The 25,070-nt window shown below is 36.2% G+C and overlaps 1 protein-coding gene across 1 annotated transcript in view; it reads left to right on the forward strand.

Annotated features, from left to right (window-relative positions):
• Nucleotides 1-25,070, forward strand: part of plppr1 (phospholipid phosphatase related 1) — a 62,770-nt gene that overhangs the window by 11,137 nt on the left and 26,563 nt on the right. Inside the window, exon 2 of the mRNA XM_058789943.1 lies at nt 8,732-8,828. Within this exon, the coding sequence (XP_058645926.1) occupies nt 8,769-8,828 (60 nt within the window). The 5' untranslated portion in view covers nt 8,732-8,768. The remainder of the gene's footprint in view (nt 1-8,731; nt 8,829-25,070) is intronic.

Here is a 25,070-nt window from a genome sequence, read left to right on the forward strand (position 1 = left end):
TAAAGCTTCTGAGCAGCAATGTTGAGAGTGCACAGCAGCAAATTTTTTGAATACTCATCTTTTTTACTGCTACATCCATGTTTGCTGCATTATCCACTGTCACAGCAACTACTCTTTCCTTTATATTGAATTCATCAAGAATATCACCTATCTCTTCTGCTACAATGTCCCCTGTCTGGGATACTGCCCTTGTATGTAGGACTTTCTCTTTCATGGAGCCCTCTCTCACATAGTGGACTGACACTGTCAGCTAGTGATCCTGTGCAATGCTGGTCCAGCCATCAGCAGTCACAGCCACATCTTGTAACTCTTTCTTGACGTTTTCTTTTTCTACTGCATACTATGCAGGTATGAGGGTATTTGAGAGCATGTCTCCGCTGGGAGACTGATATCTGGGGTTTAAGGCACTTATCATCTCCCTATAGTTGACATCATCAAACACAAAACATAAAATTGCATTGTTTTATCATCGATGCTTACTATAAAAGGTAAAAAAAAAATGATCTAGGTTAAGAGACTACCTACAAACCTGGCCAACAACCTTAATGGTAAAGTTACAACACCACTTACAGCTTACTTAGCTCCACCATGGAGCCTCCACTGTAGAAAAGGCAGCAAACCTTTAACAATGAACTTTGTGATGGCCCTGTGGCATTCATCTTTCCTTTATTCATTTTTCCTTTTTCTGCCAGTGTAAATGGATTAACAGTTGATGGTCTCCTAATTCCAGGGTCAGCAGGAGCAGAGACTATAACATTAATGTGAAGAGGGGAAAAAAAACATGAATGCTAAACTGTTAATGTAGCCAAGGATAAGGACATTTAAACAAGATAAGTTTAATGTGAGTTAAACTTGATCAGTTACTGTTAACCTTAAAGCATTTTTAGCATCGATTTAGCTAGGTATCTATAGCCATCGAAACAGTATATAACGTTACATAGAAAACGTCTTAGTCCTAAGAAATAGGACTAAGTCACCGCGCACAAACATTAACTTAACTTAAACAGTACACAAGCATGTAGCACTACAAGTTAGCCAATTTTGTATGTTTGTTTACCTGTCGGAGCCCCAGTCATAGCGCTGCTATCTTCATCAGTAATGGAGGAGGACTCTTGTGGTGGGCATGTTGAAGAAGGCCCCGAGGCAGGAAAATGCTGAGAGGATGATGACTGCACCGACTCGGTCCTCTTGCAATCGAATACGGAGCAACGTTCTGCTCTTCTGTTTATTCCGTGCACGGTCAAGTGCTTCATCATATTTGACGTGTTGCCCGTCTTGGCAGCAATTATCTTATTGCAAATATTGCTTCGCACAGTATTGTCGTCGACCTTGGCAAAATGTAGCCACACTTTTGATCGTTTAAACATCTTTTAAATCTATGCTATGGGGCTTGGGATACTAAGTTACACTACAGCCTCACGTGTGAGATCCGTCTCTGGGCGAGTGGGTGTAACCGGCGTAAACTATTGATTTTCCCTGATGCCTCGCCACAGTCAATTACCAGCATTTGATTTGGGCATGTCAAGCATGCTGTACGTTTACTGGCTCACTGACATTGATGAGATTAAACCCTTAGGTATCGAAATTTGGTACCGAACAAAAATGAATTTTTCGATACTCAATACTATCGAGGCAATTCGGTCGGTGCTTAAAAGTATCGAACTCGATACCCAGCCCTAGACCCCAGAGGCAGGGCAAGCATTGCAAGCTTTTGTTTACAGTAGTAAGTTGGCATGGCAACATGGTGGAGGAGGCAATCTGCGCTGCATAAAAACACACAAAAAAAAACAGTTTTTAGATGCAAAGACGTAGGGCTGCATGATTAAGTGAATGCGATTGTCATGCACATCTTGTCAGTAAAGCTGGTTCTGTGATTAGTAGTAAATCTCCATCACCTGCTTTCAGATGGAGCAGCATTACTACACAGAGCCGTAGTTCACTGACAAGTTACGCCAAAAAAACAAATTGCAAACGGAATTATTGCGCGATTATGAAATCGAAGAAATCGTTTGCAATAATGATAGCTGTTTTCGTAGCTTCTCAGTGAACTACGGCTCTGTGTAGTAAATGCTGCTCCATCTGAAAGCACATGAAAATACTACATTTAATAGCATGTTTTTACTCCAAACTCACTTCATAACGTCAGCCGAGTGTTTGAAATAAATCCTTCTGTGAGATGATGTGGCTTCTTACACAGAATAAGGTTCGCAACATATTTCATAGTATTCAGTGATAAAGGCTATGTCGATTAGCATTGCATTATAGATATACTTTATTATAATGAAAATTATAATAATAAGAACTCAGATTAACCATATTGCCATTGTTGTGTGTTTATTCAGCACCCACTATAGGGATTTCCTGGGTTTCTTCTGCAGGGTGTAATTGGAGTTTCGGCCCTCTGGCCTTCGGATGGAGATTTACTACTGATCAGAACCGTGCTTCACTGAAAGATACGCATGACAATCGCAGCTTCTGTCTAATCTTAATTTCGATTTCATTTCGTTTTATCGTGCAGCCCTACAAAGACAGGTGTTTTTGTGAATGACCACTAGAGTAGAGCCTAGAGTAAAAATGTTCATTAGGAGGAATATCAAATGCAACGGCGATCATGAGATTCACATTTATAACGTTACGAGCACACAGGATATGCAGCCTGCTTCTCCATTAGAGGTGCTCTGTCCAATCCCTGCTTTTGCTCTAAATCAGCAGTGTTCTAATTACATTTTTGCACATGGCATTATTTAAAATATTTGTTTACAAGAGATGCAATTTATTTTCTACTTTTCACATTGCATTATTTAACATAATATTTATTTACAAGAGATACAAGTTATTTTCTACATTTCATATGTTTTCATTTCAAGCAATTGGTGCTTTTTGATTTGAATTGTTTGAAATATTCAATAAATAACCATAAATAGTTTGTTTCCTTAAATTATTTTAAAATCACAAATATAAGACATGCAGTCTTTCATTAGAAAAAAAAAATCCCATCTTGTCAAAAGAACAACAACAAAAAAATGATGATGATGATGATAATAATAATAATAATAATAATAATTTTTATTTTAGGTCATATCATCCAGCCCTAGTATCGAAAGCTTTGGTGAGGTCAAGGTACATGAAACTGCTTGGTGAATAGAGCTGTTTTCCAGCTCAGATATATATCCACGTCAACATATGTAAAGGCAGGACACACCAAGCCGATGATCGGCTGTGAGCATCTGTTGAGCTAGTTTTTGCCGTGTGTTTCACATCAGCGTGGTAAAATCAGTGCATGAGAATTAATGCGAAATTGATGAAAACGAGCAAGTAAATCAAGACGGCACAGACAGGAGGCTGTTCTAATGTTACGTTATCTTCTCTAAGCATTCCAATATATGAAAAAAACATGAGTCGCTTAAAATGAAGTTATCAACATTGATATTAAAAATGGTAGGAAAGTGCTGCTTTGTTTACATTTCGTATATCTGCATATATCTCATATATCCTTGTTTTGGTTTCTCCTTTTAAATGACAAATGTAGACTATTGATACCTGCTGATATAGACAGTTAATTATTTTTGTTGCCACTAGTTCTTTGAGGTTAACTTGGTGTATCCTGGGCTTAACTTGTTCTTTTTTGAGAGTAATGTCAGACTTGCACGTTACTTCTGACAACGTGATTGTACTCTCTGAAGAGAAAGTCTTAGCGTCTAGTTCTCCTGAAGGTGCGTTTTTGATTTTAAGTGGCCATTACAGATCTTCTTTTGAGTCCAGTTAATTGTTTTGACAGAACTCAGTTGCTGTCCTGAGTCATATAATGTTCTGCTTTGAATTCCCTACCTTAGATGTTTCAGATGTCCTCTTTGACAGAGTTGCTTCTTCTGTTAACCCAAGTATTGTAAAAAAGTAGTCATGTAGCACCGTGCTCCAGGCAAAAATGGGGAGATGCTACTTGCTTGCTCCGATGACATGTTGTTCGGATAAAGGCTTTGTAGGACTTTCTTCTTGCTGTCACTGGGTCTTTCTGTAGAATGAAGGATCTACTCTAAAATGTTCACAGGCGACCATGGACTTCCCTCAAACTCAAACCAGATATGCCGATAGAGAGGACAAAGTTCCATAGTACCGCCCTAAGGTGAATGTGTTTTTTCACTTTTACCAAGAAACATTTTCTAGAAAGGCAATAAGATGATTTTTTTATAGTTACACAAACAATATTCATTGTAATGAATTTAGTTTTAGTTAGATTGCAGTCTAAATTGATATTAAATCGGCGTCTCAGAGGTCAAAGTCTGATTATTTTGAAGACGTTTCCAACCCAACCTCATGAAGTGGTTCTGTTTGTAATTACTGTTTGAGCATGCAGTTTCAATTAATTTGTACAATCTCACTTGTACGAAAATAATTGTAAGTAAAACATCCATGAGAAGATCATACAAAAACATATGCATGACATTCATATGAATTTGCAAACAATAGACCTTTTTCACAGTCTGCTTGTCGTCACATCCGACTTCAGTTGGTAGCATAAAAAAAATTCCCCCTGCAATATGTGGGCAAATTAACCTAATTTTGTTGAACTTGACAATAAACATTAGTATTTCGAACAGTCTGTTTAGCCTTACATGATACCTTACCATATGTGTAATCTTCCATTTTAACGTGAAATATTATGTAAGCTGATGACGTATCATGTCTGCGCGAACAGGGTGCATGGAGGTATACAAATGCATATGTTGACAGGCAGGTAAGACAGCCTATCGTAATGTTCGGACCGAATAATCTGATTGGTCGAACATTTTATGGTCCTACGCCTTCCACAGATGATATAAATACATGTAGACCACATAATTTAGTGATTGTTATCGGGATGTGAAGAGACATTCAACCTGCATAACAAAAAATATTTTTGAAACAAACCATCTACCCTGGCTTTAAATCAAGACATGCGTTGTAATAACATGACAACATTTTTTTTTTTTTCATCATATCCGATTAATGATTGTAAACTGTGGTGTAAATCTGTGATGAATTGTACATCAATACAGTGGACGTTATTTTATGCTACTATTCAAAGCTGCCACTTTTCAAACGTGGAAGTGTGAAAAATGTTTTCACCAATTTTTTTTTTCAACCATCTTTTTTGTCACGTTCGTAACAGAAGCTTCACAATCTAAAATAATAATAAAAAAAGAAAAGAAAAAAAAAACTGAATTTTTCTAATGTTGTGTACTGACTCTTCCTGCAGGGGTTTATGATTTTATGAAGAAAAGGTTCAGTATACTGGTAATTACTATTGTTTTTGTAACACTATCACTGTGAGTGTCACAACTGTAACACTGGACTTGGTCAAAACATATAAAAACTATTATTTCATCACAGAGAGAGCAAACTGGAGAAAATGATTAATTTAAAAGTTAAACTGAATGTGTAATTAACAAAAGATTGTATTTCCCACATAGTAGATGAGCTTTTTGTTACATCAAAATTTATGATATTAATGTATATGTAAATTCAGGTCATGTGGGATATGTGGGTTGTTTCAGAAGCGGCTGTTTGTATTACCAAAATCCATAATTTTTATTCACTCCTGTTCTCAGTTTAGCATCTTCAGGAAAGAGTTCTCAGGTGCTCTGAAAGCTGTTAACAATTTGACAATGTGCGTCAAGGGACACACTGCGAGTAAGCGATGCTAGCAGGAAGGAAGGGATATAAACTACTGTATATCAGCAATAACTGAACGTTCTAGACCTGCTAAGATGTAAAACAATGACCAAATGTTGGACCTACAGCAGCGTCAGTTTGCTAGAGATAATAGTGTCATGAATCATTGTCTAGGCTGACAAGGCCTAAATGAAAAGATGTTTAGTAATGCATAGATGCAGCTCTTCAGTACCAGCTAAAGGAGTGATGAGGACTTCATTTTTTTCCAAGAACAGCAGATGGAGGAAGACGGTACTGCTACATGACGAGGGCTAGGCGTGGGTGATATACTGGTAGACATGAATTAACTGGTAGAAATTTGTCAACCGGTAGAGATTTTGGACTATCGTGATTACACACTCGTGTGAAATTGCTGTGCTATGTGGTTATGAAAACATCATTTGCACACGTTTTTAAACAAGTGATTTTAAGCTATTGAAATGCAATCAGCAGTGAAAGAGAACTCATTTTGCAATATTTGTTATTTTTGCCATTTTTATAGGCCTTACTGTAGTTTTTTTTTTTTTTTTTGTCCTATTGCTTGTAATTAGTTTCTTATTCTTATTTAATCGCTGACTTTTTAATTGTCTTCAGTGAGCTTGTAGTACTAGTATTCATTTTGTTTTGTGATATTGACATTGGTGATAAGAATTTTGAAATTTCTATGGCATCAAAACTTTTGATGAGATAAAGTTCTTATTCAAAGCAAAAATAACTGTATTGTGATACATATATCGTTACTGAGAAATAAAATTACTCCTATCGTGATATAAGATTTTGGTCATTTCGCCCACCCCTAATGAGGTCATATTTATTTCCAGCAGTATTGGTTATTTGTATGTTCTGATTTCTAATCCCTTCATGTGGAGAGATGTGGACAGATGGATAGATTTTTCAAAGTTGTAAATAAAACAAACATTATTGGAGTATGTATTACAAGACAATACTATTGCAGTCTGCCTACTTATAGATTTCACCTTTAATTCAGTGTGTTGCTTGTTGTTTTTTGCATGCATTTGTGAATTTACATAGTAATTTTTTCATAGTAAAGGTAAAGCATACACTATTTTTTCAGTGTACCTTTTAGAATTGTAGTAAAACCAAACCAGTCAAGATCCAAACTGATAGTTTACTGAATTACTAAGACCCATATAAAAACAGAAGTCTCATCAGGTGCCACTTCTTGGTGTTTTCACTGATATTTTGATATATTCATTCATTTTTTTTTTTAATGTGGCTTAACCGTCCAAATGCTTTTTGGGCCATTATTTATGCTGCATGAATAGACTTAATACTGCTCTTTTGTTGAGGTCTGTCACACGTGCCAATTAAGAAAAGATGTGGCAGACTGAACAGCTGCTTCTAGCTTTTTTCCCCTAGTCTCATTTAGCTCACAAAAATGAGTACAGGAGCAGCGCAAACTTTTGCAATGCACTGAATTGTGATGCAATTCATGGCATAAATTCACTCTGTGAATGTGTGTGATGTGTATTCGCTTTAGAAAGCATAGACAGATGCTCAAATACACAGTCAAATGCCGGTTCCAGTGCATTCACTGAAGAAAAAGTTTGGATCAATTGCACGCAGTTCTTCTGAATCAGCCACAACAGCTTGCCCCACCAACTAGCTTCTGTAATTTCAAATGAGAAGGAAGTTTACTTTGGGTTGGAGAGGTTCATTTCTCTGCCACTAGAGTCACCAAATGGAATTGCCAAAGTAATAAATGATTTCAAACAATTCCTAGTGGTAAGTCAAAAAATCGTTCCGCCCCAAGGCTACACCGTGTGTTGTGGCATCAGGCTGGTTTTGATTGTGGCACAAAGCCACAGTGTTTACACTTTTCTGAGGAATCAACCCGATATGTCTACTGAGTTGTTTCTGCTTCTAAAGCTGGGGTAGGATCAAATATTTTAACATCAAACAAATTACACACTTCTGCTTAATTGCTGCCTTAGGAGACAGCAAAATTACATAATGAATCTCATGTGTAAAAATGTTTCTTTGTGTACATTTTGTGTGTATGTATGGATGATAAAGGAAAAAGAGAAAAGCAGAAAAAGTGTTTGTGTTTGACCTTGTGTTGCTCTTCTGAGAATGCTGCACAGTTAAATTCTTTTCTCTGTCGTTCTGTCTTTGTTCTACTTTCTTTCCACTGTTTCCTTCTGACAAATTTCCCTTCAAGGACCAGAAGTCCTCAGACTCTTTCTGGCTGCTCTTTTCAGATCCTCTGGTGAATTGTTTGTGCTCTCCTATTTGTTGTGGTTGTGATACACTGCTTGGGTATTTCAGAAATCAGAAAGACATTTAACTGTACTCAGTTGTTGCATTTTGTAGCCAGGAAACCTAGAAAAGATTTAGCATTTTCAAGTCATGGGTTTCCTGCTATGTATGCATGTGTTTATTTAGTTAGTTTGTTCCTTTCCCACAACACAAAGGACACAACTTCTGTATATGGTGTCATTCAAGTTGGAATATTTATTTATTTATTCTCTTATTCTCATTACAGCTGCATTTATTTGAAATATTATACAAATTTTAAATAAGTGTTTTCTATGTGAATATATTATAAAATTTAATTTATTTCTATGATCAAAACTGAATTTTCAGCATCATTACTCAATCCTTCAGAAATCAGTATAATATGCTGATTTGCTGCTCAAGAAACATTTCAGGTTATCAATGCTGATTGTTTTTTTGTTTTTTATGAATATAAAGTTCAAAAGAACATAATTGTTTTTCAAAAAAAATATTTTGTAACATTATAAATATCTTTAACGTTACTTTCAAACAATTCAATGTGTGCTTGCTGAATAAAAGGAAAAAAATAAAAAACCGACCTCAAACATTTGAATGATTGTGTTTGAATTTTGAAGCTGAAAAATGTGACATGAAATACATCACTTTACAAAAGTAACTACTTCTTGTTTTTCCACATTCATTCTCCTGTTTTTCCTGTCTCTACATTTTATAGAATTGTAGTACATTTGTAATTGTTATTATATGCACTATTAATTTGACTTGCTTCTACTTTCTCTCTTAGATTGCCAACTGTGGAACTTTGACTGAATCGATGCAAAATGGCTTCAGATAATACACACCGTAGTTACTCCATCATACCATGCTTCATATTTGTGGAGGTAAGGTTATTTTACAGCCAAAACACGATTATATAGCTGCATTTATTCACTTGCTATTATATTCCGTTCACCAGTTATCATGCTGTCCCTTACTCTCTGATACGGCTTTAAGACAGCCTTTCTTTCTGAAACTGGCCGGGTATTTAATTAAAATTTCTGTCAAATCCTGTTTAATCACTGGGAACTGTGTGTAGGCACTTCAAAGCGCTCGTCTCCCTCAGCAAGTCGAGTTGTGCATATCTCTCAGACAGGACTGTTGGGTTTGTGAGATGAACCACTGTGCCATTTGCCTGAACCCGAGAACATTGGATGCCAGATATCCAGGGCTGTGAGCTGCTGATACTGCAGAGGAGTATTCAGGACATCCAGCTTTCTACTTCAGCAGAAATATGTGCTAGCATGGGATCATAAACCATGTGGTGGAGCTGTAGTGTAGTGGCTAAAGATCTAGTTTCTAGCCCTGCAAGTGTTGTGTAATGAACTATCCCCACTGGATCTTTGATCGTGATGCTTGACCCTCAGGTTACTCCACGAGTTCTGAGCAATTAGCTCTGTAATACCTGGAGAGAGAGATATCTGCCGGTTTCTCATCTGGCTCAGGAAATATTGACTGCTTGTCAAAGAGATGCCTCTTTCTCCACTGAGAGTGAAGGTCAACAGTGCCATTTAGGAGTGTAACGGTACACGTATTCGGACCAAACATTTTCAGTACGGGTCTTTTGGTTCGGTGCGCACGTGTATCGAACAAATACAGCATTGTTTTAACCACTGCACGAGTGAAAATTAACTGGAAACTTCCAGTTCAATATATCGTTACTTTTGGTAGGAAGCAGAGTCTTATCTTTCAAATGATGTCCATTTTTTTTTTTCAGGAAATTCAAACAATAAATGCCGTTTTGGCGCTTTTTGATGTGGCGAGACAGATCACTGTGTAAACGCCTCAGTTCAAACAGCAGTGTGGAGTGATCATCCTTTCCTATTTACTAGTTTTAACGCAAAATAAACATGAATGAACATCTCATGCCTCATGTAATCGCTCAATCAGTGTTTCACTCATGTAAAGATGTCAATAAAACTGCATGGAAATAAAATGTCAGGTAGCATTTCATTTACCTCAGCAAGTCATCAGTGTCCACAGCTCGTTATTCACTAGACAAATGAAGTCTAGAGAAAAGCATTTCGCAAAATATTTACTATTTACTCATTATATTTTACTTTACCTGTTACTGATGTCTTAATTAATTATTTAATGTTTAAATAAATATGTTATAAAAATGTTTATTACAGCCACAGTGTAAATGAATATATTTCAACAACAAAGATACATTTTATAATTCAGAAGTTAATTTAAAAACATTATGTGCAATTTACATGTTTGCGTACATTTTTGCTGAGTGTTGATTATTATATTTAAAAATAAATATAAATTAAATTTAAGTCTGGGCTCTTGTTTGTTGTAACCTCCCTATAGTTTAGAGCATAATTTTAGGTAGATTTTTATCCCTAGGAAAATTTTAGTTATAGCTGAATTTATTTAAAGGGGACCTATTATGCCCCTTTTTACAAGAGGTAAAATACAGGTGCATCTCAATAAATTAGAATGTTGTGGAAAAGTTAATTTATTTCAGTAATTCAACTCAAATTGTGAAACTCGTGTATTAAATGAATTCAATGCACACTGAAGTAGTTTAAGTCTTTGGTTCTTTTAATTGTGATGATTTTGGCTCACATTTAACAAAAACCCACCAATTCACTATCTCAACAAATTAGAATATGGTGACATGCCAATCAGCTAATCAACTCAAAACACCTGCAAAGGTTTCCTGAGCCTTCAAAATGGTCTCTCAGTTTAGTTCACTAGGCTACACAATCATGGGGAAGACTGCTGATCTGACAGCTGTCCAGAAGACAATCATTGACACCCTTCACAAGGAGGGTAAGCCACAAACATTCATTGCCAAAGAAGCTGGCTGTTCACAGAGTGCTGTATCCAAGCATGTTAACAGAAAGTTGAGTGGAAGGAAAAGTGTGGAAGAAAAGATGCACAACCAACCGAGAGAACCGCAGCCTTATGAGGATTGTCAAGCAAAATCGATTCAAGAATTTGGGTGAACTTCACAAGGAATGGACTGAGGCTGGGGTCAAGGCATCAAGAGCCACCACACACAGACGTGTCAAGGAATTTGGCTGCAGTTGTCATATTCCTCTTGTTAAGCCACTCCTGAACCACAGACAACGTCAGAGGCGTCTTACCTGGGCTAAGGAGAAGAAGAACTGGACTGTTGCCCAGTGGTCCAAAGTCCTCTTTTCAGATGAGAGCAAGTTTTGTATTTCATTTGGAAACCAAGGTCCTAGAGTCTGGAGGAAGGGTGGAGAAGCTCATAGCCCAAGTTGCTTGAAGTCCAGTGTTAAGTTTCCACAGTCTGTGATGATTTGGGGTGCAATGTCATCTGCTGGTGTTGGTCCATTGTGTTTTTTGAAAACCAAAGTCACTGCACCCGTTTACCAAGAAATTTTGGAGCACTTCATGCTTCCTTCTGTAACCAGCTTTTTAAAGATGCTGATTTCATTTTCCAGCAGGATTTGGCACCTGCCCACACTGCCAAAAGCACTAAAAGTTGGTTCAATGACCATGGTGTTGATGTGCTTGACTGGCCAGCAAACTCACCAGACCTGAACCCCAGAGAGAATCTATGGGGTATTGTCAAGAGGAAAATGAGAAACAAGAGACCAAAAAATGCAGATGAGCTGAAGGCCACTGTCAACGAAACCTGGGCTTCCATACCACCTCAGCAGTGCCACAAACTGATCACCTCCATGCCACGCCGAATTGAGGCAGTAATTAAAGCAAAAGGAGCCCCTACCAAGTATTGAGTACATATACAGTAAATGAACAGACTTTCCAGAAGGCCAACAATTCACTAAATTTTTTTTTTTATTATTGGTCTTATGAAGTATTCTAATTTTTTGAGATGGTGAATTGGTGGGTTTTTGTTAAATGTGAGCCAAAATCATCACAATTAAAAGAACCAAAGACTTAAACTACTTCAGTCTGTGTGCATTGAATTTATTTAATACACGAGTTTCACAATTTGAGTTGAATTACTGAAATAAATGAACTTTTTTCCAACATTCTAATTTATTGAGATGCACCTGTAAGTCTCTGATGTCCCCAGAGCGTATATGTGAAATTTTAGCTCAGAATACCCCACAGATAATTTTTTTTTATAGCTTGTTAAAATTGCCACTTTTCGGGTATGAGTCCAAACGCGCTGATTTTGAGTATGTTGCTTTAAATGAAAATGAGCTGTTGCTCCCGTAGAAGAGGGCGGAGCTTCAAGAGCTCAAGCTCTGGCATTAGCAGTGCTAGCCTTTGCAAATAAACATTCCACTATTAATACAAGCCTGTTTTCCTTACAGAAAACATACTCGGTTTCATAGTCAGTTATCTGATTATACTGTGCATAATAAATTCGCGTTTATGAATTACACAGACGGGGAGCACTGTGGGATAAAAATAACAACATAGCTGGTCTCATGCTATCACAAACTTTATAAGTCCCACTTCTGATTATGTGCTCGACAACTTCAAGCGATCGACTCACATTGCTTTCATATGCAACTTTTAACTACCACATTCCTATTCACAATCATTCTGGTAGCACTTTAAGGCAGCATCAGTGAAAACACGCAGAGACAATGATAGCTTTAGCAATTAGCCTTACAGAGTGCCAAGAAGCTCTTTCAGACAGGCAATTTGGAAAACAAGCGCATGATACTTACTTTGTCTGGAGCTGACGTTTGCGCACAAAGCGTTGGTATTGATTCCTAAACATTTAGGGGACGTTACCGATTTTTTTCCCGGGATATTTCCTTCGAAAATTAAAGATCTCCTCAGATCGGGGGAGATTATGGCGACTCCTATGTTCATTAGTGCATGCCAAAAATACAACACCTCTTCGGCGCTGACATTGTATATATCCCCAGTAATGGTGGACCACAGCTTCTCACTCAGGGCTGTGTTTATGCTAATACGGCAGAGAGCGTCACAAATGGGTGGGACTTTTTCCCCTCGGTGACGTGAACAGAGGGAGAATTTGAAACGGCTCATTTGGAGAGACTGTTCATGATTTATTGGTTTTATAAAAAAATGAGTTGGTGGATTTTTAACATTATGGGCTGGTTGTTTTCACACACTGCAGCCATACAACTGTTCAAACACCTTATCAAAGTGATTTTTGCATAATAGGTCCCCTTTAAAGAAAGAGCAAAAAAAACAAAAAAACAAGCAATTTTATGTTTAGTTTTTTCAGTCTGCTGTACTGAAACCATACTGAACCGTTATGTCAAAACCGAGATACGTACTGAACCATCATGTTTGTGTACCATTACAGCCCTAGTGCCATTAAGTTAGCTCTTAAAGTGCACCTATTATGGATTTTTAAAAATGACCTTTCTTACGGTATGTACTGTAGCTGTGTGTGAGTGTAAACAATCTGCGTAGTTGTAAAGCTGAACGTGCATCCATAAGTAAATTTACTATCTCTCAAAAGAAAGAGCCGACTCTGAACTGCTGAAACGAGTCTTTTAAAATTCGAATCCCATTTTCATGAAGTTCACACAGTAGTTTTTATTTTTTTTTTTTTAATTTTTATTTTGGTGACATCCCCTACTGCTAGCAATTGTTTTGAATTGACAATTGCAAAACTTTGATTTGGGTCTGTATTCATGTCAGTTAGCAACTGTTCTTCATGTCTGTAACACAAACATGCCTGATGCTTGCCTTAAATACAAATTGTCCTCTGGTGGTGAGTGAATGGAAGACCGGATTCGTGACACAAATAAATAGTTAGTTAAACTTGTGAAAGTGGCCAGGCAAAGACATCCCTGTTGTTTTCTTTATGTATGCATACTTGTACCTAGGTCTGGGCGATAAACGGTGTCATATCGAGATTGGGATTAAATTTTATGTTAATAATGATGATGTTTTTCCTCGATATGGATTAATTTAACAATCTGTCACACAGCAGAAATGGATGACAACAGCCAATCAGCGCATGTGGCTAATAACACCACGTCCTAACTACACATGACGCGACAAGATTCCAGCGACAAACAATCTGGCTGTCCACACCAGCCGTGACATGAAAATGCGACACGACAGAATCAATCAAATATCACAGCCAATCAGGAGCCTGTGTGGGCGGGCTCTCTCTGGAAGCGCACTGCACTCGCAATGAAATGGATAAGTTTATAATCCAATTCATAAATATGAAACTTTTTTAACATCATTAAATGTACATACTGAGTGACTGATACCATCTTTTTCATGGAATACGCTTTTTGGTTTGCATTGAGTTCACGTACATCTTTGCTTTAATTTATTTTCAAGATCTGAGGTAAACCATCTGTTGTTACTTTCAGTATGTGAGGTGGGCCTCCGTGGATTGGATCTGTTGGTCCAGCAAATCCCCTATAAGGTCATGCAAAATGATATTCAAACTCACATTAGACACTTTTAACATTGAATAAAGCACATAATCAGTACCTGAGATTATCATTGTCATAGTTTGCATGTTGTTGCGACATCACAGAAATAGAAACCGTTTCTAAAATAGAAATTTTGCGTGTCGCCGTCAAGGCTGATTAGGACAAAAACTCATTTGTTTACATTCATTCACAAGGTCTAACAAACTATAATATGTAAAAATATGAAACTGATGCTGATTTTGTGATAATACTGTGATATGTTTGTCTGTATCGCCTAGCCTTACTTGTGCCTGTTTTTGATTTTTAGTTGCCTACTGAATGTGCACTTGAATGACATTTAACTTCCTCCTTTAGTGCCGGTGCTTCTTTCCTTTTGTGACTGCGTACAATAGAGGGATTACACATTGGCAGCAAAGTGCCAGACCACTTGCCAAACGGTGTAAGAGAGAAGTAAAATGTGTATCTATGCTAGTAGCTTCTCAATCCGACTTCAGTTGGGACTTTTCATGCAAACAGAGATAAAACACACTTAAAAACATGCTTGTCACAGAGGTTCCCTTTATAGGGCGAATCCTCTATTCCTCAGTGCTTTCCTCTAAATGGACATGTGTGAGTGTGTGTGTTTCTTTTCCTTTGCCTCTGGATCTGCTTGGAGCTTTCAAGACACATCAGAGACGGAAACTAGGCCACACAGAAACGATCATGCAGCCTAATGCTCGCTTAGTGAAGACGATGAGAAATACAGTCGTGTGCGCAGTTTCTTTAGAGAGATTATTCCTGTGAAAAGGCACCCGAATCTGAGAAGCGTGTCCAATATGGTGACATATGCCAGCTACCTTTCTCTCCCAGCTCCTGACTGTGCAGGAACTGGATGCTGGCCATCTTCTGATCATGTTGTTCCTGTTTATGTGGTCAGTCATTGGGCCTGTTTTTTACTGATCGACAAAAAACAAGGCAAAAAAGCGACGAGTAATTGGCTTCTGCTATAAAATCTTGTGCCTAGTTTTAAAGTACAAATATTTTTGCATTGTATTTTTGGTTTTAAAATCTTATTAGTGAATTTGAAGCAATCTACACGTCTCCCTTCACCAGTAATGACGGCCGTATACCTGGAATACTCCACAACCATCTGTTGACCTATTTTCACTGTTAGCTCTGATGAAAGTAATATTCACGCACTGCAGACTATAATTATACCATATGCATGATTAGATCAGAGGCAATTTTCTGAATTTATCAAAAAATTGGTGTTTACCCATGATGCATTACAACCCTTTGAGGCGAATGCTATGTTTAAGCAGTGTTTGTTAAAACTAAATGCATAAGTTGAGAATTTTGACTGATCTGGTATGAAGGTGATGAGTTTTATTAAAACAGTCTTGAGGCGTGGTGAAGATAAACAGCTAAATGTACAAAAACAGTTTACAAGTTCAGTTAATTTCCACAAACAAGTCCAAACTGTTTCAGTGAATTGATATGAAAATCATTTGTTCATCGGTCAAAGATTGTTGATGGTGGCCATGTGTTGTTTTTAAAATGTTTTAATAAAATATGTAAAGGCAAATATTGCTGATTATTGCTATGCCTTGTAGTACATATAAATCTAAATCATTTAATAATCTTTCTTATAGTATAATAAAAAAAACAGAGTTAAATTAATAAACATATATTTAGCTAATTATATTTAAACATTATTATCTATATTGCAGTTAATTAATTAACTTTGGCCAGTGCTTTTTTGTACTTGATAATTAACTTGGCATTTTTAGGAATCGTGAAAAAGTAAATAATAGGGGTGTAACAATACACTTATGTCATGATTCGGTTGAATACACAATTCTGATCTCATGATACGATACTCTTATGATACTTTAAACAAAACAAAAATGAAAATAGAGCTAAAATGGGAAACTTTTGTAGAATAATAATTTAGAAACCATTTTCATTTGCTGGTAAAATCAGACATTTGGTATTATTGGGACCAACAAATTGCAATTCCACATTGCATTATCATACATCATATTCAGCATTATATATAGTAGTTTAAATAGTTTACAACATGGGAATAGTTATTAACATGCAATGTTGTGATCACAAGTCAGTAAGAAATACAGGTGTAAATGGGGTCCAAAACATCTTGTGATTGGATTGCATCACTGAAACCACGAGTTAGCCAGACCATGTGACCAAATCGCACGGTGTCGTGTAAACGTTTATCCACCCTGATGCGTCCCTGATACACAGCTAACAAGTGATCGGTCTGGGATGTGTAATGGAAAGTTCACCAGGAGAAAACAATATTAGAGAAATTGACCTTTAACAAGGCAAAATGCAGTTTCATTGTCAAAACTATTTTTGTCTTGCTAATGTTCTCAACTCACCCATCATTGGCTGGTGTGGGAAAAAGTAAATTTTGGACCCTGCATTAGAGACAGAACACATTGAACTTGCTTCTTGAGATCTGCCCAATAACATCAGACACAATTTAATTATTCATCCTAAAAGTCCAGCCACAAAGTGCTTGTGCTCTTCTCTTCAGCCATCCATTGGGACTTTGAGCTGTACTTTTGTGTCTCTCTGTCTATAACACCAGATATCTAGTTCTCTGACATTTGTAAGGCTGTTGTGTTTTATTTTGTTATATTTAGGACACATTTTCATTAATATTTTATTGAAAGCTGTTTCATCAAGCGACATCCTTTTTCTGACATGTATTAGTTGTAATCTAGGACTTTTGTTGCATATATTAACTGACTTTCAGATCAGGTGTTCCCTTTTGAATGCAAGAAACTAAACATTGTTTTGAAAGGCTAACGTTGTAGGCCTCAAGGTAGAAAATACACTACAGCATTTAAACCACTGACAAGTGAAGTGAATAATGTTGACTATGTTGTTACACTGGCACATATCAAGGGATATGATATATTAATCAACAAGTGATTAACGGCAATTTTCTGAATTTATCAAAAATTGGTGTTTACCCATGATGCATTACAACCCTTTGAGGCGAATGCTATGTTTAAGCAGTGTTTGTTGAAACTAAATACATAAGTTGAGAATTTTGACTGATCTGGTATGAAGGTGATGAGTTTTATTAAAACAGTCTTGAGGCGTGGTGAAGATAAACAGCTAAATGTACAAAAACAGTTTACAAGTTCAGTTAATTTCCACAAACAAGTCCAAACTGTTTCAGTGAATTGATATGAAAATCATTTGTTCATCGGTCAAAGATTGTTGATGGTGGCCATGTGTTGTTTTTAAAATGTTTTAATAAAATATGTAAAGGCAAATATTGCTGATTATTGCTATGCCTTGTAGTACATATAAATCTAAATCATTTAATAATCTTTCTTATAGTATAATAAAAAAAACAGAGTTAAATTAATAAACATATATTTAGCTAATTATATTTAAACATTATTATCTATATTGCAGTTAATTAATTAACTTTGGCCAGTGCTTTTTTGTACTTGATAATTAACTTGGCATTTTTAGGAATCGTGAAAAAGTAAATAATAGGGGTGTAACAATACACTTATGTCATGATTCGGTTGAATACACAATGCTGATCTCATGATACGATACTCTTATGATACTTTAAACAAAACAAAAATGAAAATAGAGCTAAAATGGGAAACTTTTGTAGAATAATAATTTAGAAACCATTTTCATTTGCTGGTAAAATCAGACATTTGGTATTATTGGGACCAACAAATTGCAATTCCACATTGCATTATCATACATCATATTCAGCATTATATATAGTAGTTTAAATAGTTTACAACATGGGAATAGTTATTAACATGCAATGTTGTGATCACAAGTAGTCAGTAAGAAATACAGGTGTAAATGGGGTCCAAAACATCTTGTGATTGGATTGCATCACTGAAACCACGAGTTAGCCAGACCATGTGACCAAATCGCACGGTGTTGTGTAAACGTTTATCCACCCTGATGCGTCCCTGATACACAGCTAACAAGTGATCAGTCTGGGATGTGTAATGGAAAGTTCACCAGGAGAAAACAATATTAGAGAAATTGACCTTTAACAAGGCAAAATGCAGTTTCATTGTCAAAACTATTTTTGTCTTGCTAATGTTCTCAACTCACCCATCATTGGCTGGTGTGGGAAAAAGTAAATTTTGGACCCTGCATTAGAGACAGAACACATTGAACTTGCTTCTTGAGATCTGCCCAATAACATCAGACACAATTTAATTATTCATCCTAAAAGTCCAGCCACAAAGTGCTTGTGCTCTTCTCTTCAGCCATCCATTGGGACTTTGAGCTGTACTTTTGTGTCTCTCTGTCTATAACACCAGATATCTAGTTCTCTGACATTTGTAAGGCTGTTGTGTTTTATTTTGTTATATTTAGGACACATTTTCATTAATATTTTATTGAAAGCTGTTTCATCAAGCGACATCCTTTTTCTGACATGTATTAGTTGTAATCTAGGACTTTTGTTGCATATATTAACTGACTTTCAGATCAGGTGTTCCCTTTTGAATGCAAGAAACTAAACATTGTTTTGAAAGGCTAACGTTGTAGGCCTCAAGGTAGAAAATACACTACAGCATTTAAACCACTGACAAGTGAAGTGAATAATGTTGACTATGTTGTTACACTGGCACATATCAAGGGATATGATATATTAATCAACAAGTGATTAACGGCAGTTCTTGAATTTCATGTGTTGGAATCAGGAAAAGATCTTGGGCCCTGTTTATTCCTGGTATTAAAGATACATTTTAGTCAATCCTATCACAGGTGTAAATAGGGTCTGAAAAGTTTTGAGCTTGTCTGCTTTCGACCGCTTCCAGAGGTAGCTGAAAAAGCATTCGACTGGATTGCTTTTGTAGTGTAGACGTTCATGTGGTCGTATGCGTTTGAACAGCCTCCTCACTGCTTGCTATTCTTAAACATTAGTGGACGTGAAATGCGCTAGCCAGACAGGATTTAAACTTTGCCGTCTGAAACAGTATGTTTTGTTTGAAGGGAAAAAATTGTAAATCACAGTGTTTTCTTACCAGTCCTGATTCTAACACACATCCATGGCCTTCGGCATAGTTTGTAGGTATCGAACACATACGAAAGCAGGATAATGCAAAAAATGTTCAGGAATGGTTTGAGGAACATTACAAAGAGTACAATGTGTTGCCTTAGCCTACAAAGTGCCCAGATCTCAGTTCGATTGAGCATCTATGGGATTTGCTGGACCAACAGATCCAATCCACGGAGGCCCACCTCACATCTTGCAGGACTTCAAGGATCTGCTGCTAATGCCTTGGTGCCAGAGACCACAGGACACTTTCAGAGGTCTTGTGGAGTCCAGGGGAGGTGGTTTTAATGTTGTGGCTGATCAGTGAAGACTACCCAGGAAACTTTGGAAGTCAGGAGAAATTTTCTGTCTGACTTAAATGTTTCCTCCCAGTGAACATACTTTTACCTGCCAACACCAACAAGCAAGCCAACCTCAGCCAGAGACAGATTTAGTCTTTGGATGGCTCACCTGAAGACATTTAGTCTACTTTACCCGCACTGTTGTAAACCCCGTTTCAACATGAAGCGAATGTATTGTGCTGTCAGTTGATATTCGATTGCGTATACGATTTCAAATGCATTGCGTCATAACCAGTCAGACGATGCAAGAATGATAACAGAGTTTCTTTTCTTTAAACCCTGCAAAAATATCAGTGAAGTGCGGATCGCAGATGCTCCACAAATAACCTGAGACAGTTTGACAGTACGTTCAAGGAAGAACGTAGTGAAACTGCTCAAATCCAGGCGTACAGACATGATTGACACATGCACTAGAAACTCTTGGCAGGACTGAGAACCAACAAATCTGAATACTGAACACAGCAAATACTTTAAGTGATGTCTGTCTAATTATTTGTATGAGAGTTTAGGATAGGCCCACTGGTGAATACTTTCGAGAAGATCTAATTAACCTATTAAAATAAATGAGTTGAATCAAATATGACTGAGCAAACAGCTCTCTCTTTCCACAAGCTCATATTAAGCCCAGAAACATTCACTTAAAAATTAAAATAAGTTTTGGGGGTAACGCATTACAAGTAACTTGAGTTGCGTAATCAGATTACTTTTTCAAGTAACTGGTAGAGTAACACATTATTTTTGAATTACAAGGAAATGTCTGAGTTACTTTTTCAAACAAGTAACGGCAGTTTGTTTTCGCATTTGATTGACAGCTCTCGTGTCCTCGTGTTGAGAGAAATCAGGAGTAAGTGCAGAGGCGTTGTGTGCGCTGTGTGAACATGTTACCGTAGATCTAGACTAAATGTGATCGTGCGTTTGCTCATCTCACGCGACAAAAACAGACCTATTATTCCTCAAAATAATAAAAACAGTGAAAAGAAAACTCAAGAATATAACCCAAACCTGCAATAATTAATGGGATAGAATGAGAGTTTATTGCGCAAAATGTTATGCTCTAAGTCAGTAAGTCAGTGGGTATAAAAAACCTTTACTGAACCTCTGAAATCTTATTCACATTTACATTCAAACATGATTTAGAAATATTTAGTAACTAAATGACTTTACATGTGCAGTAACTGATCACAAAGTGCTAATATGCGTAATCCACGGTCGTACAGACAGCTTCAGTGGTGTTTTTATGGTCATTTTTGGAGCTTTACCTTTCAAAGCGCTTGGTGTCGATATGATTTATTAGAAGTTTTTAAAAGAAGTGCACGCCAAGGCTGTAATTATTTGATTGAAAATACAGTAAACAGTAATATTGTGAAATATTACTGCAGTTAAAAATAACTCTTTTCTGTTTTAATATATTTTAAAATGACTTTTTTTTTAATTACATGTAATTTATTCCTGTATCATTCTAATATGCTGATTTAATGGTAAAAAAATCACAGTATTATTATCATCAGTATTATTATATTTTTTGTGCAGACTCTGATACGTTTTTAAAGGGCTTTTTGATGCATAGAAAGTTCAAAAGAACTATATAACTCATAACTTCTAAATATAAACCTTTTGTAACATTATTTATAAATAAACTATGATGATCATTTACAGTGATGTGTTAATTATTCCTCTAAGCATGTGAACCTTTTCATCTTTTTCATATCTGAAGTCTGGTCACATTAGTTAGTCAGTAGGCCATGTCCGTTTGAATACCAAATTGTTTGCGAGCTCCTTTTGATGTTTATTTTATTAGAACTAATCATTATGCAAATGTTTTTGTTTTCTTTTCTTTTCATTTGCTTAAATTTGCAATCAGCAAGAGCTATTTCAATCAACTACACAATTAACCTAAATATAATTTTAATACGTTGATGTAAAAATTGAACACCGCTTCTGCTTCCGTTGCAGTAAGAAAACCATGTTCAGAAAACATGTATCCGTGTGTGCTTTAAATTCAGAAGTAGAAGATGATCAATTATTATGATATCTGCATGAACTCAGAATGCGCCTCGTTTCATCATGCGGTGTCAGAGCGCACTGTAAACTATTTTTACAGCATGCTTTCCGAAAATAGAGTGAACCATCTACTGGTGTAATTCGTTTGATTCAGCACCGAACAGAATGATGAATCATGGTTGTGTGAAGTCGTTCATCATGTGCGCTTTAGGGCTGTGTCCCAGTGAACCGCTGGGGTTGTAAGTTGACCGAGAGCTCGTGTTTATGATGCATATGGCCAGTTATGATTGATTCTGCTCGTCTGGAACAGCTGTAGCATTGCCCTTCCGTTTAGTTTTAGATCTGATCTGCTCTGGCTGGACGTGAGGCTGATGGGATGTGCTTGCTTATCTATGAGGGATTATGGGGAAACTGGATTTAAACATTTTTCTGAAGGAAATGTTAGTGGCGCTTGCAGATCTCTCTGCCACTCTGCTTGGGTGTTCGGAGTAGTGTTTAGTGGTTTCTTGGGAGTCTGAGTGGTTTTTTTGCTGGTTCAATCAAAAGCCAAGCTCATCCAGTGATATTCTGGTCTATTAAAGAAATAGTTCACTCCAAAATTTAAATTCTATCTTCATTTACTCGCCCTTATACCTAACCTGTATTTCTGTAAAACTCAAAAATTGTGTGAGAGTGTGGTCCAGTGTTGTTTGAATCTTCAACGTTTGTGTCCTTAGAAGAAATAAATACTGTACATGCTTTGGAACAACATGAGGGTAAGTAAAAGATGACTGAATTTTCATTTTTGAGTGAACTAAGCTCTGGTTCCTCATTCAGCGTAAGTCAAGGGGATTTGTTTTATCAGTGGGACCTTTTTATCATCCACTCTGCAAATCACAAGTCTGGCTGCTGAGAAGAGTAATGCATATCATTTTTTATTTTGAGGATTTTTGTAATTTTTAGGTGAGCTATTCCTTTAAAGCAGCTTAGCATCGACTGCCATTTAGTTTAAATGCTCATCTGATGACACAAACTACTACACAATTTGAGAAAAATGTTACTGCGATTTTTCTGATTTTAACTTGTGACAGTGATTTAAAAACTATTTTCCAGGTTTGCTGTGCTTTTTGGCAGGGCTGCACAATTTGGCCAAAATGTTATGATTATATATCAATATGGCTAAATAATAATAATAATAATAATAATAGTTACTAAATAAAAATAAGATATATTGCTAATGTAATTTTTACTGCAAAATTAAAAAAAAATAAGTTTTTAAGATAATAATAATAATAATTATTATTATTTTATTTTACATTACTGTAAAATTACAACACTAATATTTGTGGCTGTCTTCATTTGTCAAATGTTTTACTTTTTGTTTTAATTCTTTCTCCCTTTTCCATTCAATATGGACAAAAATAATAATAATTTCTTAATTTGTTCAATAATTTCTGCTGCATGTAGGATTTTTTTTTGGCATGTATGGAATACTGAATGCAGAGCAAATTTACAACAGAACACACTGCACTGTACGGTACTGTATCCCATAATGCAATGTGGTGAATGAACTGGAAGTAACTGTAGTGGCATCAGATTAAAAATGTTAAATAACAGTTTTTATTCCCAAGATAATAACTAGAAGTCTCTTGCAGGCAACACTATGAGGTTATTTGTCAGTATTGTAGCATAGTACTATTTTGATAGTGCCTACTGTCTTGACTTGAATAGTATGTAGTACAGTGAATTCTGATCAGTGTGTAGTAAGCTTGTTTCATTCTGAGTCTCTCTCTCTCTCTCTGCACACACACGCACACATTCTGTTGGTGTTTGTAGTCACACGCTGCCCCCTGTAGGACAGCAGAGGCGTGTTTTGTCTTATGTTGTGTCATGCTGATTATTGCATTGTGTGTTGGGAAATGATAGAAATTTCAAGGACTGAGCTGTAATTAGTCTATTCGGCATAAAATCACTTTCACAGCAGAACAGATTTGGTCTCAATCATCACAACTTTATACATTAAAGATGAGATGTTCTGAGCAATGTGTTAGCATGAGGAACTAAAGGCATAGTCGACATATGACTGAAAGGACATTTAGTAGTTAACTCAAATTTTCCTAAATATTCCTAAATTTTAAGATTGGTGTTGTCTAAATATTTACTACGTTAATAATGAGTATTTACTGTTTAAACTAAGTATGTTTTGTTTTTGTCTCATTACCCTTTAAGTGTAGTGCGTTATTTGATATTATATTTAAAGTTAATATATTTGAAATGTAGTAAAATGCAGCTTCATCATTACAAATATGTAATTACACAAATATTTAAATGCATGATGTACAGTATTTAATATAAATTACATTAAAACGGTTTAATTTACTATAAATGCTTGTCAGTACATTCAACAGAATGAAATGAACATGAAATTTCCAAAAACATCACATTAGATTCAGGTATATTATTTTACAGTATATGACTTCCATAATTGGTACTCTTTTTAAAATGATATCTCTCTTTCACAAGGGTATTACCTAGTCTTTGTCATTTTTAATGACTAAATATGTTAATATTGCCAATATCATGACGACATCAAATGTACATAATACACACGTCGAATGACATCTCCTCTGCAAGAAATCAAAATAAATCTAATGGATAATAATAAAGCATGGTGGAAATTTTTCAGCTCAGTCCATCAGTGACGGATATGAATGGTTTGTAGGGCAGCCTCTCCTTCAGTCAGTTTAATAAGCTCTAGAGAGATCCTGATGTTGTTTGTAGTGCAGTGGACGTTTGTTTTCTGGATTTTCATCTTAGTGGGTTTTGCTCAGAGCACTTTGTTGTAAAGCACTGTTAACTGTACTGTGCTCAGTCCCGAGGGGTTATGAGAAAAACACTTTCATGTTGCTGGAAATAGGATTTATTACCCACAGGTACGCTTTAGTTTGGCATTCTGTGCATTCACAGGACAACCGTTCAACATATTTGGTTATATACATATGGTTATTTAATAGACAACATTCAAATGTAAACATTATAACAGTGTACTAAACCAGTTGGTTAAAAACAAAAGACAAAATCTTAAAACTAATATAAAAATGGATAGTTTTGACTTTTTAAAATCTGATCTTTAGCCACATTTGAAGCCATTGTACAAGAGCCAGTATACACAAATTTGTAAATAAGTTGAATACTTATCCTTACAAAATATACTACACTCAAGGCAATGCATAGCTATTTTACAATTTGAAAATTGGTCAGTAATTCATATGAATTCGTACAATGTAATTTGTACATTTTCATACAGTCTGCTTGTGCCCCACTGATCGTTGTTTAGCGGTGGATCTTCGTGCTTGCCTTAAATAAAAA

This window comes from Onychostoma macrolepis, chromosome 10, assembly GCF_012432095.1.
Source record: "Onychostoma macrolepis isolate SWU-2019 chromosome 10, ASM1243209v1, whole genome shotgun sequence".
Taxonomy (NCBI): Eukaryota; Metazoa; Chordata; class Actinopteri; order Cypriniformes; family Cyprinidae; genus Onychostoma; species Onychostoma macrolepis.